Source organism: Gavia stellata, chromosome 6 (assembly GCF_030936135.1).
Source record: "Gavia stellata isolate bGavSte3 chromosome 6, bGavSte3.hap2, whole genome shotgun sequence".
Classification (NCBI taxonomy): Eukaryota; Metazoa; Chordata; class Aves; order Gaviiformes; family Gaviidae; genus Gavia; species Gavia stellata.
In genome coordinates, this window is record NC_082599.1 from 3295603 (window position 1) to 3314862 (window position 19260).

Genomic DNA, 19260 nt, shown 5'->3' on the forward strand with positions numbered 1-19260 from the left:
TTCGCCGGGGAGGGTAGGAGGTGATGGGATGGTGGGATGAGCATCTCCCCTCCTCCCCCCAGCCCCGTGAGCTAAAGCGAGGAACTGCTCTGGGTTAAAAATAAAGCAAAAAGAAAAAAAAAAAAAAAGGGAAAAAGGAGAGAAGGGTTATTTTTAACCCAGAGCAGCGCCCTGATCTGGTTCACTGTCCGGGCATGGAGACAGGGCTGTAAAACAAGCGCTCGCTCGGCTTGGCTACGGCTGGGAGGGGATTTGGGGATGGGGGATAAATGCATTACCAGGGTTTTGCTGTCGCCTTGAGAGCAGCTTCCTCATGTCAGCCTATACACGGACACGTAGAGCGTGGCCTCCCAGCACAGCTCCTGCCCCGGGACTCACCCAAAATGTCCCTAACCAGCGAGGACAGAGGCAGATATTCCCCAGAAGCCCCAAGCAAATGCAAATTCCCCTTTCCTTTCTCGAAGGCGTTGCCGAAGGATTAAATCCCCCTTTACGTTTTAGATTTAACTCGGTATCTCTTCAACCAGGTCCTGAAGGATGCCGTGCCCCAAACGGTTCACAAACCCAGGGCTGCACAAACAGCCCGCGCCGAAGGGATGGGGACATCTGCGATCCCGGTGGTAGCTGTCCATGCCTGGACCTCGAGGTGGGAAGCAATCTGTTCACCACAATAGTTATTCTCTGCCTGAAATCCCCCGTTTGAGACAGGTCAGCTTCTGCAGTGCAGGAAAAAAGAATTAATTTGGTTTCTCGGCATGTCTTTGCCATCGCTTTCTTAGACTGTTATCGCTACGGCTGCTTTTTGACTGTCTGGGGAGATGTTAATGCAATTTAGGTGCTTCCTTAAGTAAAATAATAATATTATTAACCCACACCTGCCCATGCATGGGGATGGTGCCTCCCTGGAAGAAGCACAGGGCAGATCTCACCTCCACCCCTCGCATTTCTGAGCCCCCTTGCTGCCATCTCCCTTGCGCGTGACCCAGTTTTTTAGGAAAAGAAGCTTTTGGGCTCACATCCATCTGTCCGTCTGCCTTCTCTCGCCTCTGTGTAATGTTTTCAGCTGCTGGGCGATTTCAACCCGATTTGACAGGGGGATGGAGCTCTTCGAGGTATTCATTTCCTATGAGCATCGGGGGGAAATCTAGAAATAAGCAGTTTTTGTGGCTTCCTGCTGTGTTTCAAAACTCCTCTTCCTGTCTTTAATAAAGGAAGTATTTAGTATTTAGCATTTAGTTTCTAGCCTGGGACAGCACATGACCTCGGTTTATCTTAAACTTACCCCAAAGTGGAAAGGAAATAATCCTAAATTCATTGCGCACATGCGCTAACAGTTGTTTCTACACTGATCTCTTGAGCTTCCAAACCATGTGAGGTTTTTATCCATGTGGAATTCAAAAATTGCTCCACGTTCACCTATTCCCTCCCACATCTGTGTATTATTGAGGTGAAAAAATTAAATGGGTTTTTCCCTGCATAGGGAAACTGAGGCACGGAGGGGCTGCCGCAGCACCTGGCGCGCTCCATCCTGTGGGTCGTCGCCATCCGTTTAGCCTTTTCCAGCCCCAGAAATGGTGAGAATTTTACCAAATCCTCTGTGTTTTGTCTCAAAGGTGAAGTGGCAGCAGAGCGACCCGGCGAAGGGGACCCTCCGTGCAGTCCTGCTTTATTTTGGATAAAAGGGCCTGAAGGATGTTATTTGACGCTCTCTGTGCCTAATAACGTGAATAACCAGCAGATGCAGAGGTGGGGAGCACACCAGCACTACCAGACGTGCATCAACCCCACGGCAGGGTGCATGGGCAGCTTTTTAATATATATCTGTAAGGCAGGAGCGCATGCTGGAGCGCGCAGCCCAACACCGGGCAACGCTGTGCTGCAAGGATGCCCCATGCATCTGAGCAGCCCGACACAGGGAGCAATGCTGCGCAGCACACGCAGGGCCCAGCAAGGTGGGCATGTACCGCGTCCCACCAGGCACGCCCGCGTTCCCACGCGGCCTGGCACGCTGCAGTGCTGCGCCGCACATGCAAACCGTGCTGCATGCATGCATGCATGCATGCGCGCATCAAGCCCCACGAGGCAAGCGTGCATCACCGCGCGGCCAGGCGTGCAGCGATGCGGCACGGCAGCTGCAAGACCTCAGTGGGGAGCCTTGCCCGGCCTGGCAAGGGGCAACGCTGCCCGGTGCGCATCAGCCGCCGCCACCTCCCCGGGGGGACGCACGGCCCCGCACACGCCGCGCTGCGCGCTGCACCCCGCCCCCCCGCGCACCCCGCCCCGGGCCGCGCGCGCCGCATCCGGTCACGAGGCGGCTGGGAGGGGGGCGGTGTGGCGTGGCCAGGGAGTGGGAGGGGCCAGGCGGCGGGACACGCCCCCGCGCCTTTCCAGGTCGGCGGCTCCCTGCCGTGGCCACGCCCATTCCCCGCTCGGCCCCGCCTCCTGCTGCCCTCCTCGGTTACCCGTGGTGCCGCGCGCGGGGCTGGCACTGACGTGGCCGCCGAGCGCCGCCATCTTGTGTGTCTGGGCGGAGAGCGGCCGAGAGGCGTAGGGGGGAGCCGGCTCCGAGCGGGACAGTCCGAGGACAGCCAGACCCACTGCCCGGGGCAGCAGCCGACGCCGGTGGGTTCACCGACACCTTCCCCTTCCCTCCCTTCAGCCCCTTCCCATCCTGCCCACCGCCGCCGCCCCGCTCCCCCGCCCACACCCTGCGGCCGCCGGGGGAGGCGGCGGCCAGCGGCCGGGTGTGAGGCGCCGCGGCCTTGGCGCTGAGGGGAGGGGGCGGCGGGCCCGGGGGGAGCGGGCCCGGTCTCTTTCCGGCCTTCCTTCTGCCCCCAACCATCGCCCTCGCTCGGCGGCTGCCGGTGGGAGGAGGAATCCGCAGCCAGGCCGCAGCCCAGGCCTTGGGCAGCGGCGGGCCTGGCAGGGGCGCTGCCCCCCATCCGCCCCCCTCCCCCCGCACCCCGCCGCCTTTGGGGCTGGGCGGCTGGGCCGGGGGCGAGGGGTGCCAGCTCTTTCGTTTCCCTGCTGAGGAGGCGTGGGGAGGAGCGGAGGGGGGACCGCTCCAACTCGCCAGCAGCCGCACAAGGCCCGGCGCCGCTCCCCCTGCCGGAGGAATTAGACGGGATGCGGCGGGATGGGCTTCTCCTCCCTTCCCCAAACTCGCTCATTCCGGCCTCTGCCCCGCCCGTGAACGGGTCTGAGGAGAGAGGTATTTCCTCGTTTTCTTCTCCCCCCGAAAACCCTCATCGTAGCGGACCTCGGAGATCTGGTAGCGCGGTAAGGGAAATGAGGCTCGGGTGAAACTCGTAGGAGAGAGGTTATTTTCCTGTAAGCCCTTGGCTGCTGAGTTGGGCTTTGTGCTGGGCTGAGAGGGTGATGGTAGGAAGTTGAGCTTTAGCCTGGAGCAAACTCTGTTTGCCGTGCATGGCTTGGGTTTGATGGTCTAGGAGATCGGTTTTCCTTAGCATAGCAGCTCCCGGTGGGAGGATATTATATTCTGTCTGAAAATACTATATCCTGTCTCTGTGAGTAGTTAATGGGATACTTTAGGCTGATAACCTCTGTCTGATCAAGTGACAGGCCAGCTATGTGAACCTTTTCACGGAGGAGTCCCGTTTGCCTCAGCAGAGCGCGACCAAAACTCTGCTGGGTCATAAAACTGCCTAAATGTTGTGTTTGACATTGACCTTGTTGCTTTGCTGCTAGGCTCTTGCCAAACCAAATTCCACAGGTTGATTAGAGTTGTATCCAGAGGTCTTGTTTTGAAATGTAACTTTGTCAATAGCTAAAATGCGAACTATTTCTATAACACTTTGAACTTTGTTTTGTAAGCGGCAAGGCTTACAACAGCCCTTTGCGGGATATTCTGTTAACCTTATTTTTCAGGCAAAGAAAATGAGTCAAAGTAAATTGTCCAAGGTCATTTGGCAGTATCGTTATTACTATTTTTGCTACCGATTTGGAGCGCTTCTGTAGGAAAAAGGAACTGTAGCTGAACTACAGGATTGCTACTTGGCGTTTGTTCATGGGTTTTATAATCAAATTGTCAGTATAAGTACTCACAGTCTTACAGATATAGAAGAAGATTCTCTGAAAGTTTACAGCGTTGGTGTGATGCCACTGACTTCCTCTATTAAAAACGCGTCTGCAGTGCTCAAGAACCCTGTTGGACCGCTTTCCCTGTTGTAGTAATTACATTGGGTGAAAGGGTGAGGAAACTCGCCTCACTTGAACCTCTTAAACTCAGTTGCTTTGCCAAGTTTATTGACGCCTCTACTGTGGTAGAGCATCAGGAGTAAAAATGGCTGGAGCAGATGTCGGCTCTGCTCATAACAGCCTTTGCTGCTGTGATAGTCTGTGACATACATAATGGTTGCTGGATCACGTTAAAAGGTGAACACCTGAACGTAAATCAGTCCCCGATGGTCTAAGGCATTTGCTGAATTTTTAAGATTGCCTTGTTGTGAAATACAGTTGGAATCTGAAAAGGGACTGGGCAGGAGTGGTGCATTTTTGCTCAGTGTGCTTAGTTCCCTGTGTGTGTTAGTCATGCTGACCAAGTCGGGGGCAGGACTAGTCACAGCTTTTCAAGGCAAACAAAGTGTGTGTGGGAGTAGGGGGCTGGATTGTAGTCCTTATAATTCACCAAATTGTATTGTGCTCCACTTACACCTGTTTGAAAGCTTGCTTTAAGCAGTAGTGTTCATACATCCCACTGAGGCACAATTATCAGATAAGCTATTGATTACATTAATTGGTGAAAGGAGGAAAAGCTCACAACACAAGATTCCAGCTGAATTTGCAGTGGTGAAGTTTTAAAGAACCACCTTTCTTTAAAAATAGTAGATTGCTTTAGAAATAAAAGCTGCTGAGATGTGTAAAGATGGATTTTCAAGCAAGAATTTTTACAGATTTCAACAGCCTTCACAAGCATCTAGCTTGCCTTACGGTGGATAAATGTGGCGAACATGAACTACCTATTTCTGGAAAGGAATAGTTTTGATTCTTTTTTAGAAATCTCTTGAAAGTTTTGCTACTGGAATGCTATAGAGCTTGTATTAGAGCCAGCACTGTCCCCAGCCATTATTCCCTTTCTTTAACTGATGAGTAAAGAAGTTTATAATCAGCTTCCTACTACAGCAGCTGTTTTTCTGTGTTATTCAGCATTTTTTTTCTTTTCTGCTTGTGAGTATCCAATTTTATTTCTTGTTTCTAACACATGCAAGTGTTGAAGGACTATAGTGCTAATTCTGCTGATGTTTCATTTCTAATAAAAATCTCATGTCTAATATAGCTCTTATTCATACGCTGATCTTGTACCTAACAACTAGCTGCGTACGCTCTACTTTGACATTTTCCCCAAACGAAAAGCCAATTTCATTGCCGAAGCTCTCTTGTGAGTTCTTGCCATTTCTACTGCGAGTGTAAATGTTGACTTACTGCCCAGTTACGGGGAATGAATAACAGGATATTTGGCTTAAAATTGAACTTGTGAATAGGTCAGCCTCACAAAACCGTGCAACGCTTATCTGAAAAGAAAGGTTTTGTAATAACCTGTTCTCACAGCAGCATAGCCACCGTTTAACAGGTGAATATGAAGTCACAGTCCAAACTTGGGTGTCCCAACTACATTGTCGGCACCGCTTTATTTCCTGAGCAGCACAGGCAGTCTGCAGGGAGGTGATGGATGTGCTTTATCTAAAAGCACGGACAGTGACTCCTTCTGTACTTTTCCACCTGCCAACCTATCCTTTAAATAAAACATTTTTCAGACCAGATATGTGTTTTTCCTATGTGTTGGTTTGCATGCTGCTTAAAATAGTTTGAGATTTTGCTGTGAAGCAGAAGTAGCTTGCCCCCCCTGCTTGAGGGTGAGAATAAGGGAATAACTCTGATCAGGGTTTTGAGTATCAAGTCAAACAACCTGCCCTCTGCTTGATACGGACTCTTTTTTTTTTTATTCTGACCAGTGTTTTAGGAGTGAGTTCTTGTGTCTGAGAAATAGGCATGACCCCTAAGGAAGTTTTCCCTCTTTTGCCCTTGTTTTGATCTTGTAAGTGGAAATATTTTCTGTTTTCCTGCCATTCTGAGCCTAGTGCTCTCAAGAGAGTGTTACAGTATGTGGAAAACGCGCTGTCTGGGTAATGTGTATAGACAGCAAGATGTTCAACCTACTTAGGTTGAACAAAGGTGCTGCATAAGGAGTAGATCTGTGTTGGATTTTCTTTCACCTAGTTTCTCACTTGCGGTTGACTTGTCCCCCATCTGCCTTGAACATGCGGTGTGCATCTGGGCACCTTTTAGTTGGTCACTGCGAGCCTTTGGTGGCCAAATCCAGCTACACCTCTTTAGATGCAAGTACAGTTACATATCTTTTATTTCACTGGCTTTAATGCCAGTTCCTTTCCTCTAACCTCTCCTAAAAGACAAATGACAAGGTTACGATCATTTAGGACACCTTTTCCATCTGGTGCTTGGCAGAAGCACCTCTGGTGTGAAATGGGGAAAATTGCTGCAGTGGTAGGTTTTGATCTCCATGGTTAACACTCCCCTAGTTTTAATGGGTACAACTATAAAGGAGTTGTGACTTAGTATTAATGAAGAGCTCTGAGTAGAGGTTCTTGAGGTGGCCTTTATTACAGTGGTATTTAAGTCCAAGATAATCCCCTGGTGAAGAAAGAACCTGGCCTATTTGTTAGCTACTCTTAAATTTTGCACGTAGTCTATGCCTAGTGATGTTAGTATGGTCTAAAGTCTCAGGTAACTCAAATCAAAATTATTTGAGCTAAATTCCAGTGTTAAGGCCCCAAAGTTAAAGGGTTTGAGTTGATAAGTACTCGGGTTATCAGATGTGGAAGGCCAGTAAACAACTTCTAAAAATAGTTGAATATAACTGTACTGGAATAGTCGTGTATTGGGCCACCCTGGCTAATATAAAGAAGTGTTTCGATCAAGAGCGTTTTTCAAAATTTGCTGTAACACCACACTTTAATCTATGAAGAAATTACTTGAAGTTCAAAAGAATGCAGCTGTACTTAACTGACTGTGCCTGCTGAGTGGTGGTGTGAAATACTGTGGCCCTAGATTAATCCTAAATTTTAGCGGTGTTCTATTCTTGTTGGATCACTTCTCACATTCGCTTTTAAATGACGCTTTATATTGTAAAGAACAAGCTGCCAAGTTAGATTTGCACTTTAGATTATTTGCCAGTTGTTCTTGAATGTAACACCAGTAACAGCTGTTGAACCTGATTTTTTTTTTTAAAAAAAAGCTTTCTCACTTCTTGTTTACACATGGGTTTGGTGATCTTTTGTAGGAATAGTTTGCTTCTCTTGACACTTTAATTTAAAACCTTCTAGAATGCTATAAAGTAGAAGCAGGATACAGACCAACTAGTGATAACTGACTGGATTTCAAATCAATATTTATGTTAAATGACAAATTGATCAATTTTTGTTCTCCTGTGATAGAACTAGTGTGTTAATACCAGGTTAGGAATTACGGGTTTGGGGTTTTTCTAATTGTATTGGAGGTGGAGTTAATGCTTAGGCCAATGTCAAGTAGACTTTCCTTTAAGTGGAGACATGCTTTTGGTAGTAAATCAGTTGTCTTCGTAAGCGCACTATTTTTACTTGCTGTAGGTGTCTAAGCAAATAGACCAAGGTGCAGAAAGCTACTAGGAAAAAGTGTTTTGGTAAACCTGCAACTGTTAGGGGTTGTAGCTTGTGCTTTAGCATTAGTATTTTGACTGATTATAACTGTGTAATGCAGTATATCATTGGCAGTGGCACCATGTTTGTCTCTCCTTGAAATGGGCATTTAAAACAAGATATGAATGTCCTAGGGAGATATAATAGTTCCTAGAGACAACAAACGCGCTCTGTACCTCTGTATCTCAGAGGGTATTTGGCATTTTCTGGGCAGAGAAGGGACAGAGAATTAAGCTTTTCTTGACGGATCTTCATTGCTGCTGGTGTTTTTCTGCTATGGATATGACAAAATGACTGTGCCCAGCAAGTTTGGTTATGCCACTTGAAAAGTTTTGAGCATTATTTTTTCACTGTGGGAGCTTTGTGGTAAGTGCTGGTACGTAGAAGTGAAATAAATTTATTTTTATGTAGAAGTGAAATAAATGTATTTCTATACTGCAGGCATAATTTGACTAAATAATGCATATGGCGTCCTCTCTCTCAGCCTCTGATTTTTGTCTGCTATGGTATGTTTGTAGAAATGGTGTAAACCTGAATGAAACGGTGGTATTTGCTGCAACTCCTGGCTCAGTGAAGTTTTACTCTATGTGGTCAAAACCAACTTTTCCAGAGGTGCAAAATGAAGGTTATGCAGAGATTTCAAGATGTAGCTGTACTTTCTTTGATGCGCTGCATATCCTTCTGGTCATACCTCTTGGGATGGCTTGTTAACTAACAGCTCATCCAAGAAGTTTGGAGGTCAAGAAGCATATTTGACTTCTCGAGATAAGCAGCCTCAATGAAATGACATTAAAATGCATTAACGTATGGTTAAATGCAAAATGCTGCAGAAGATTAAGTATTGAATGATCTTTGGCCTTGAGATACTCCCCAGAGCTTTTATTCTAACCACCTACGATTAATAAAAGCAAATTCTAGTTCTTACTCCTGGGCCATATTGCTTTAACAGACACCAGGCTGCTCGCTATTGCAGACACTCATTCATTTTTAACTCATTACACTGAGCGTTTCTGAAAAAGGCTGCCTGTTCTCCTAATTGCTTATCTGAATCTAGCGCTTACTAGAAAACAGGCTGCTGAAAATACCTTGTTTCCTGAAACAAAACTGCAGTCTTAGCCGGTGAATGTCTTTCTCACTGTTTACCAATGGCACATTGTATCTTACCTGAACCTGCCTAACAGGTTTTTACTGCTGTGAGGATCTTGAGGTGGAGTAGACTACATTAAGGTGTGCTTCAGGGCTTCGATGGGCAGGGGGAAACCAGAGTCATATAGACAGTTTGGTTTTGGGGTGATCTGGGTTTGTTGGGGGGTGGTGAGCTTCCATTTCTGAGGGAACTGCCAGGCTCTGCAAAAACAGTCTGCGCTCGTTTATTCAAATTGTCCTCTTTCATACACAAATCTTCCTATTTAGCCTGATAGCTACCTCTTTTGAAGATGCGCTGAAGTACTACAAGCAGTCGCTGAAGTACTACAAGCAGTCGCAAGCCGTAGTCTTTTATGTTTTCAGGCATTTTATTGAACTTGTGCTTCTGAAATGATCACTGTAGCAATTACTGACAACATTTGGGTTGAGGAAAAGAGAAGGTTAAGCCTCAGTATAAATACAGGCAATATATTGGCAAGTCTTGATGCAGATTGCAAATGTTGAAGATGCCTGAAAAGCGATGGGATTGCCTAGTTAACCTAAAAGGGTCTTAAATTTCCTCGTATTTTCAGACTGTGTATGTTAGTTCTCATGGTCCAACTAGTGGACTGAAATGAGAATTAAAGTAAGCAGATTCAGCTCTGAAGTACGGTGGAAGTAATCGCATGATCCCTCAGCTGAGTTGTATTAATGGGAAGCAGCTCTAAACAGTCGCGGCAGTTTCTGCTGTGGTAGCGTCTGCACTGTTTGACAACACAAATGATCTAAAAAGCAGAGAGACCTGATGGCTGGTCACAGCCATGTGATGATGATTTGGTTGAGGATTTTGTTGATACTGAGGAAGGAACTTGAGGTGGTGCTTTCGCTTAGATAATAGAAAGTAATGAAATACTGGCAGGAACAGTGCAGACAGAGGGTTGTAATGTACAAAAATGTGGAAGTGCAATTTCTTTTTCTGTGGCAATAGATGAACATGATTCTAGCTGCCGGTCAGAGGATGGTCCTGCCGATGGCGAAGACAGAGGCCCTCTCTTTTGCTCCAGCAGCATCCAACAAAACTGGTGGGACCCACAACAGTTTGTGGGAGTTCTGCAGATGGGTTTCTCCTAGTATTCTCCTAGACAGCAATGATTCCGCTGCTTCCTAGTCAACATCTAAACACACTTGTCTTGCAGGGGTGGGCTGTAAACTAAACAGTACCTATGAAAATAAATGGCGCTTTCTGCAATGTCACCTACCCTGAAGTATCAAGTAAGTTACAGAAGTGGTTTGGGTAGTAGGAATGTGGAGAAAACAAGAAGTAACTGGAAACCAAGCTCTTTCATGTTCAACTCCTCATTCTTCGCAAAAAGTGAAGAATAGGTGGTAGGCAGACTTGAAATAGTCAGCTGCTGGGAGAACAAGGATCTAATGGGATTCCCTATCGCTAGTGCCAAGTGTAAGCAACTTGTTCAGGAGACTGCGACTTCTCCAGGGTGTGGAAGGATGTCGTGGGTGTTAATGCTAAGATTTTGCTGCTTTACCTGATTACTGCTATTGATCCAAGCATTTAATAACCTGTTACGCTTTTAAACATGCAGAAACAAAGGAAACGCATTCTTTTGGAGGGCTTGTAAGGCTCTCTTGCTACAAAAATTCTTACACTCGTTTTGGAGGGTTACAAGAGCTCTGGTAAAAGGTTACAGTTCAACCCTGACTATTGCTTTTCACATGAAGCAGAAGATAGAGGTAGCATGAGCAGGAGGACAAAGGAAAGCTTTACAGCCTCCCTGCCCTCCAGCCCAGCAAGAGCTGCTGTTGTGGGCTGGGGAGTGAGATTTCCTGCCGTGTGAGTGATTTGGATACATAGGGACTCTAGCAAAACTGTTTTCTCTGCTTCCTCATTAACTTTCCTGTTTATACAGCTTTCGTATATTCAAGTGGGAGTTGAGTATTCCTGGTCGTGCGTCAGAAATATGAAGGAAATGGTGGAATAATAGAACTTTTAAACCATCCCTTTGGTTTTAATCCCTAGGCTGCCCTGTCTGGCTTATAGATGAGCTTAGTTTTAAAGTTTCGATCACCTTGAGCTTCTATCGTATAAGGTAAATGAATCTTTGACTCGAGTTACTTCAGCAAGTTGAAGTGGTGATTGATGTCATTCAGGAACTCTGGAGTGGACTCTGAACTTCACTGTGGAGCTCCTTGTGCTAAGGCATGTGACTTAGTTAACGTTACAGTGCTTAGCTTTTGGGTTAAAAATTGTATCCAGCAAAGCTTCCTGAGAAGGGCAGAACTGCTTAGATCTTTGGCAGGGCTGAGTGAGGAAGCCAGACTTCATACATCCCTTGCATAGATCTAGACAGAGTGGGACAGGATTTTTGTTCTGTGGTGCACTTTTCAGTTCAAAGCTTGTTTTAATTGTCTTAGTCCAGTGAGATTTTTTTCCTTCAAGCCCACAGCTTCATCGTGAAATACAGAGTATCTTCAAGAGATGATTCAAACTTCATATTGCACTTTAAATTGTGTGACTTGGTTTGCAGGAAGCCCATCTGTTGAATGTTGCGCGTCTCGGCTGTATGTGTTCCTACTGTCTTAAGCTTGTATTTAAAGTTGGGCTCAGTCTCTTCATTTTAAACTCACATCTGAGAGCTTCTAGACAAAGTAGTAGTAGAGGTGTGAATCATCACTATTGCCATGTAACATCCTCATCTACAACCCGCTGTAAAGCTTTCAGGCTGTTTTTTTCATCTTTTAAGTGAGCAGAATAATATGTTGGTGATTTCAAACTCACTGTGAACTGTGTAGTAGTAAGTTTGGGAAGCAGGGGAAATTTGTGGAAGAAGTGGATGAGTTGTGATGGGGTGGATCTGGTTCTAAGGCCACAGGGAGTGTCTTGGGGGGCTGGAGTGGAGAGGCAGTTTCTCCAGTTTCTAAAGAGGAAGCTTCTGATGTTGGTAATCGCTTGTGAGCATCCAAGCAGAAGCATTCGCAGTGAAGGAAGAAACATTGATTTTTAAGCCTGCCTCTTTTAACATGGCTAATAATTTGTGATAGTTAAGTTTCAGTAAATGTGGATTTGCTTCCTAGAGTTTTCCCTCCAATGTTAATGAAAGTAATACTGCTTTGTGTTTACGTTGTGTTTGCAGGCCGTTTCCTTAGGGTTTGAGAGGAAGGAAGCCCTTTTGAGTAGGAGAGAATCCAAGCTGTATTCTGAGTTTCCTTTGCAAAAGAAGGACCAGCTATTGGTGTGCTAAGCAGCAAAGAGATGAGCACGCATTTAAAACTTTTTTTAACTGCAGGTCAGTTAGGAAAAGTGTGTTTTATGGTAATGCTTTAGGCTGCAGATAAATTATCCCATAACAGCATGGGACAGAGTACCTGTAGTGGTCAGTTGAGTTGAAAGCAAACCATGAATTTTGCAAACAAAAGTTTGAGAACAGCATTTAATACTAAAATCTCGGAAAGAATATTTGAAAGATTTAAAGCGCTCAGAGCCATGTCTTCTAATAAGGAGTAAGTGTTGGCGTATCTGTTCATCTTTGTATTGCTTCAGTGTGGGGAAAAAAATGTGGTGGCTGGGGTTATCTAAAGAATTCATATTATCTGATACTTTTTTTGGTGGTTGATTATGCTCTGGTCAGAACACAGCTGTTGGTAACTCATGAGTGATACTGTGATCTTTTTCCTCTAGACTTCGCTGGCCAGTGAGAACAGATCTCAAGCATGGGAAATATTTTTGCTAACCTCTTCAAAGGCCTTTTTGGCAAAAAAGAAATGCGTATTCTAATGGTTGGTCTGGATGCTGCAGGAAAGACTACTATTTTGTACAAACTTAAACTTGGTGAAATAGTAACTACTATTCCTACCATAGGTAAGATTTTTACATTTATGTAACTGCTTGCTTTGAGATTTGGGTCTTAATTGTTTGCAGCAGTATCTCAGCTGCCACTCCGTTGACTTAAGTGACTTAGTGCTGTGCCCTGCCTTGACTGGCAGAACAAACACTTGCTAAAACTGTGGTATGAAGATGGCACAGCCAAATATTCTGGCATGGGAGGAGATTACATGACTCTTGTTTTTTCCACTCCATTCCCTCTCTTCAGTCACTTGTGGAACAAGCCTTTGTGGGCTGTAGAAGGGCAGTCTGCCCTCCTAAGTGTGTTGTGGCATTGAGTAGATTAGACTGAGAAGCAGAGGGTGACACCTTTTTCCTGGAGGGTGACTGCGAGAACTGTGTGATTAGAGAAGTACCTCATTTGTAGTCCTTAAAACCCAGGATTTTTTCATGCAATGTAGTTTGCTCTGCATTTTGTAGCTGCTCAGGTAGCAATTACAGCTGTTGATCATCAGTTTGATCACAGGGGGGTTGGTGGTGGGAGCAGAGGTTCCAGAGAACCCATGTTTGTCTGCTTTGAGGGCTTCAGTGTAGGATTCTGCTTATTTAAAGTAGATTTAAATTTTAGGATAACTTTTTTTAGTGATGACATTCTGAGCGTGACTTGATAAATACAATAGGTCCAGGGCCAACTATGTTTAACTGAGATTTTTTGCCACAATTTCTATTTTAGGTTTCAATGTGGAAACAGTAGAATACAAGAACATTAGCTTCACAGTCTGGGATGTAGGCGGTCAGGATAAGATCAGACCACTGTGGCGCCATTATTTCCAGAACACACAAGGTGAGTCTGAATGCCTAAGTCACAAGTTTCCGGCATCTAAAAGTCTTTTTTAATGTCCTTACTACGATAATCTTGCAAGTTGGGGGGGGGGGGGGGGGGGGGTAGAGAATATCTGTTATTATAAAAGGGTGTGTTTGTGTGCTGCTTTGGCTCTCCTGTTAAGCTAGTACAGGTTCAAAGAGGGGATGGGAAGACATCTAGAAACTAGTCTTCCTCGTCCATCTGAATCAGAGTGAGTTCGGAATTTTGCTTTTCTTCTGTAAGCATCACAGCTCTCTGCCTTCACTTCAAAGCAAAGAGTTTTTACTACAAGCTCAAACAGCCCCATGATCTGAGAGTTTGTCACTTCTTCCACTGCTGTGCTTATATAATGTTTGTGCATTTGAGTCCTGTCACAGGATTTCAAGAATCACTACTCGCTGGAAAATATCAAATGGTCATGTAGATGAAGCGCACAAGTTCAAAAACGCAAATGCAAACTCACACTTGCCTTCACCAGCTCTCAGCAAGAACAGAATCAGATCTGAGATTACAGTAATAAGAAAACTGTATTTTTCTGATAAATACTGATAATTTTTTTGCGTTATTTTCTCTTCAAAGCTTAGTTCTGACCTCCAGAAGTATTTATCATTTGTAAATAACTTCTGGTGTATGTTTATTCTGATCATTTGCTTATTTCTAGGTCTGATTTTTGTGGTTGACAGTAATGACAGAGAACGAGTGAACGAGGCCAGAGAAGAGCTTATGAGAATGTTGGCAGAAGATGAGCTTAGAGATGCTGTTTTATTAGTGTTTGCTAACAAACAGGTATGCTCAAGAAAGGTGTCTTTCTGTAAAAACTCTTGAAAACGTACAACGTGCTTGTGAGTGCTAGATCTTGAACTGGACATTCACCTTTTCAGTGTAATGATCGATAAGCTCTCAGTAAATGTCCATTGAGTTTTGTTGAAGACAACAAACCCATAGAGTAAATTACCCCATTCTCATCTGAAAGGAGCATCCTTCTAAACAGTCTTGGCTAATAGAAATCCTTGTATTTTCAGTTATAGGGAAGATTTCTACCAGTTTGATTTTTAAGGTTGGCTTGGCTCAAGTACAGCACCTGCCCAAGCTTCGTCCAAACAGAGAGGAAGGCTGGAATGCCACAACCTCCCTGAATTCTTCGATTAGGGTGTTTGAGGGCACAGCTGGTGTTGGTGGAAGCACTGGGCTGACTTTTAATGTACTTGTGTTGGCCTGTGAGCTGTACATACTCTTCCAGGCCACAAAGCAAGCTGAGAGTTCTGCCTTTTATTACTTGTACAGGCCTAGGTAGCTTAAACCCAAATGTTGAGGGTCTTAAATATGACTAGTAAACTTTCAGAGTGAATGTGTCCTGCTTCATCGATTGCACAGACTCAGTTATGAAGAGAAAGAAGCCATAAGCCTTATCTAGGAGTAGGAAAGGTGGGCTATAAACAGAAGCAGTACTAAGCAGAGTACTATTTTATGATAAAAGTTGATCTTAAATCATAACTGCAGTCGCAGAAAATGTTTCCTGAGTGGAAAGTGAAAGAAATGGCCCTTGAATTGTAAGCAGTTTTGGGTTAACACTGAGGGGCTTGGTGACTTGATCCAGACATCAGCCATCTCGCTTCTTTTTTCTGAGGAGAAGTATTCCGTAATACGCGCTTTTGATCATGGTGTTAAACCTTTGAGACTTTTGTCAGTATAGGGGAAATGGCTTGAACATAGAAGTAATCAACTGAGTTTTTCTGAAAGAGAAGCTCTAAGAGCTCTTAACTTTGTTTTAATGGCTTTAAAGCTGGTGGTCAAAGACGGTTTTGGGAGGTGGGCATTAGGAGAGAAAATGACTCTTCTTCCTTCCCTCAGGACCTGCCGAACGCAATGAATGCAGCAGAAATCACAGACAAACTTGGACTGCATTCTCTTCGTCACAGGAACTGGTATATCCAGGCAACCTGTGCCACTAGTGGAGACGGTCTCTATGAAGGACTGGACTGGTTGTCCAATCAGCTCCGAAACCAGAAATGAAACCATAAACCTTCCTCTTCCCTCTTTTTCCACCCCTCCCTCTTATTTCCTCCTACTCGCCCTTCGCTTTACTCTAATGTGGCAAACTGTGCTACTTTGTGGTATTGAGTGCCGGAAGCTGTTTTCATTTCTTTTGTCACAGTATATATTGCATCATGCTGTAAATGTGGCAAATACAAGCCTGAAAACAGTTAAGTTTCTTATTTAATGTAAATAGTTTTTGTTTCCAATGAGGCAGTTTCTGGTACTCCTATGCAATATTACTCAGCTTTTTTATTGTAAAGAATCAACTCACTGTTTAGTACTCGGAAGGGATTTAAGTGGGTTAACATAAGGGTTGCCAGTGGTCCTTGTGCAGTAGAGCTGAATACGATCTCGGTTGGGTTGTGAGATCTGTGAGATCCATTTTGGTGGTTGGTTTTTAACCTGAATTCTGTATTTTTTTAACTAGTCAAGGAAAAGTAAAAACACTTCAACATGCAAACATAGCTTCTGATGTGGTGACTTTTGATTCTTTTGAAATGGTGAAGCGATGATCGCCACCCAGTTAGCTTCATCTGGTTAAAGAACAGATCATAACTAAGATTTCTGGCTCTTTCTGTAGCTCGTAGTATCTACTCGTATTTGCTTATATTCGTTAAAAGATTTGTCGGACCTGGTTTAGATGAGCTTGCAGACTCATGCTAAACTTCAGACTTTTGGTTCAGGAGAGATTTATCGCTTCCATTGAACTTGAATAATTTCCAGAAGTCACATTTTTAGCCTGTCGTATTTGTCAAAAGTGTTTTGTACTTTTCTTGTGTGTAAACCACTCCAGAAGGCAAACCTTTCCACAGAAAGCACAGCCTGTCCTAGTCCTAAGCTCTATAGGCAGAAAGTACTGTACTTAACGTAAGAATTGCCATGAAAAACACCAAACATCTATGTATAGCGTCTAGGAAAAAAAAAAAAGCATGAGAGTTTGGAGAGTCATTCCACTCTAGAAGTATTCAATCCCATTTTGGAACAATCCCATATCTGTATATGTGTGAAAACCCTTGGCATCCCTCATACTGCAAGGTTCAGATTTGCCATCAGAAAAAAGACCTCTTTACTTTTCTTTTGTATTTTGATAAACACTGAAGAAGCTGGAGCTGTTAAACTTTAACTTGAGGAACTATCAGAACTGGTTTATTTAGTGTTGTGGAAACCTTTATTGCTTTCAATACACAATTAGTAATCAACTGTTTTGTATACTTGTTTTCAGTTTTCATTTCGACAAACAAGCACTGTAATTAAAGCTATTAGAATAAAATCTCTTAACTATTTCATGTTTTTTATGCCTTGCTGTTCATTTGATCATCTTGGCAGAATCATAATTAAATACTTGTTGAATAAAAAGTTTCATGAAACTTGCACTGGTATCATGTTGGTTTTGTACCATCTTTCTACAGTACTGTGTGCTAGACGAATGCAAATCCAAGCAGCTTTTTGCCACATCATAATTTTGCCTGAAAATCTCAGGACATCTCCTGTCTTTTCCAAATAATATATCGTTCCTGGTCGGACTCCGGCAGGTGGAGCAGTGGGCAGCAGTTCTTTGGTCCTGTTGGCTGGTGGTAGTTGGCTTCTGCTGGAGTCCCTTCCTTGCCTCAAGGGCATCTGTTGAGCTTCTGGAGCAGTCCCATCACTCCCCACAACAGATCATTCTTCCTGCTGATCCCATTTAAAAACAGGCTCTGTGAATTAGCAGGTTTTTTGGGGGGGGAAGAAAAATAGAAAGTCTGCCTTCCTAAACGCTTTATTTTGCGGGTGTTTTTCCGTTCTGCAGTCCCCTCTGGACCTGGGACAGAGCTCCTCCCCACCGATTGTCCTACCTTCCCCCATCAGCTACAGCTTCTCACCGCTGATGGTCACACTTGGGCTGCTCGGCAGCTGCCGGCTGTTTTTCCTGGCCAGAGTTGGAGCATATTCCCCCTTACCCAGGCTGGAAAACTGTAAGATGGAAAGTGTATTTTGCAGGTTAGAGAGCAGCCTCCCTAGTGGGGAAACCTGGGGCTGCGGGTGGGTGTCAGAGGGGACGGGAGCGCTGCTCTCCCTGTAGGCTCTTGACCTGGCATCTGCTTTCTCGGTGTAACGCGAGAGCTGGCTTTTTGGATGATCTCCTGAGCTCTGTTCAACAGATTACGCTTCCCCTCACTCCCCAGGTTTTGTTTCCTCTCTGAGTCCTTCGAGCAGCACAGCAGCTGCGTAACGTGTGCGTGCACAGACCAGCCCTCACCCTCAGCACGGGTTTTTCCTAAGGCTCTCGCGCAGAGGCCCGTTGGGTGAGGTGGGTGTCTTCTCTGCCCTGTCTGCAGCTGGGGCTGCTGTTTCCCAGCAAGGGCTGCCTGAGCCCCGTGTCTGTTCCTTGTGCTTGGCTCGGTAGTAAAGGGAAAATAGTATTGGGCAAATGATGACAAAGGATTACAAAACTCCTGTAAGTCAGGTTATTCTTCTGAAGCCGTTCGTCTGGCCTTGAATTTCAAGCTCTGAATTGGGATCTTTATATGCCTGGTAGGGCAGGACATCTATTCCTGTTTTGGGAGGGAATTGAACTTGAAGGGCCAGCTCTGGAGGTGTTCAAGGAACGTGTGGACGAGGCATTGTGGGACATGGTTTAGTGGCCGTGCTGGTGTTGACGGTTGGACTTGATGATCTTACAGGGCTTTTCCAACCGTAGTGATTCTGTGATTCTGTTGGTGTCAGTTGGTGCTGCTGAAGTAAGCAGAGCTCCCCACTCCTCTCTCTCGTCCTCCATCCCTAAAGGCGGATGACCTGCTGTGACACAGCACCCGGACCCCATCGGCAGCGGAGAGGCTCCTCCAAAGCGATGGTTTTCACCCAAGGCATGTCGGCACAGGGGCTGTGCGGTGTCCGGACTGCCCTGGCCACGCTGCCGATCCTGCTCCTCTACATGCAGAATTTGCTGCTGGCCAGGGCTGGAAGGAGGAAGAGACAGGGAATGTGCTGATGTTATCTGAGATCAGAGAGCTGTGGGAGTTGAGTTGTCCATCTGCTCGGGGCAGCACAGGCTTTGCTCTGTTCTGGGCTCGGCCGGGCCCCCGGGGATTTTGGCCAGCCAGCCAGCCAGCTCACGCCCAGGGAAAAGGGCGAGCACGAAACGCCGGCTCCCTTCGGCAGGGCCAAGCGCTGCAGCTGGTGTGCAGTTCCTTCCTCCTCTGTCCACCCGGGAACCGGTGCCACAGCTCGGGAGGTAGGTGGGGTGTGCAGTCCTGGGGTGGGGATGGGGCCGGGCTCCTTCACCCCCACTCACCCGCATTCTTATCTTGTCCGCATTTCTCAAACTGCGGTGCTCGGGTCTCGGTTTTGAGTGCGGAATAGGCATGGGTGCCTCCTTCAGATGTGCGAGGGGTAAGAGCTGCTGCCCGATTCCTCTCTGTGGGGTCAAAAGCGGGGACCACAGGAGGGGACACAGCCCTGGGTGCCGCGGGCCACCGTGGGGGCTTCCCTCTGACCCTCCGTGTGCTCCCCCGGCTCATTCACGAACTGCGGGAGACAGCCCCCGAGTCCTCCCTGCCTCCCCTCATCCCCGTGGGTTGTGCTGCTCCATCCATCCCGTTCCCTCGGTGCGGGTAGAGCTCGGGTGGCCCCACGAACGGCACGAACTGCGGCAGAGCTGCAAGAGGTGCGACCTCCCTGGAAGGCAGGAGAAAGCTGGGCCAGGG

General features: G+C 46.0%; 1 protein-coding gene across 2 annotated transcripts; it reads left to right on the plus strand.

Annotated features, from left to right (window-relative positions):
- The first annotated feature begins 2532 nt into the window (after positions 1-2532).
- Positions 2533-16948, plus strand: ARF1 (ADP ribosylation factor 1). Of its 2 annotated transcripts, none has more exons than XM_059818388.1 (5): positions 2533-2622; positions 12532-12711; positions 13409-13519; positions 14202-14326; positions 15392-16948. In XM_059818388.1, exons 2-5 carry the CDS (start codon positions 12564-12566, stop codon positions 15551-15553), a joined length of 546 nt encoding a protein of 181 aa, XP_059674371.1. In that variant the 5' UTR covers positions 2533-2622; positions 12532-12563; the 3' UTR covers positions 15554-16948. The 2 variants fall into 2 exon arrangements, with proteins under 2 accessions (XP_059674371.1, XP_059674370.1); XM_059818387.1 differs by lacking the exon at positions 2533-2622 and adding an exon at positions 3225-3279.
- The last annotated feature ends 2312 nt before the right edge of the window (positions 16949-19260 follow it).

Excerpts from the sequence above, each read along its gene's own strand:
- ARF1 (XM_059818388.1), top strand. The coding sequence starts at position 12,564 with ATGGGAAATATTTTTGCTAACCTCTTCAAAGGCCTTTTTGGCAAAAAA. Across the intron at positions 12,712-13,408 it reads AACTACTATTCCTACCATAG|GTTTCAATGTGGAAACAGTA; the intron begins GTAAGATTTTTA and ends TTTCTATTTTAG. Across the intron at positions 14,327-15,391 it reads TAGTGTTTGCTAACAAACAG|GACCTGCCGAACGCAATGAA; the intron begins GTATGCTCAAGA and ends TCCTTCCCTCAG.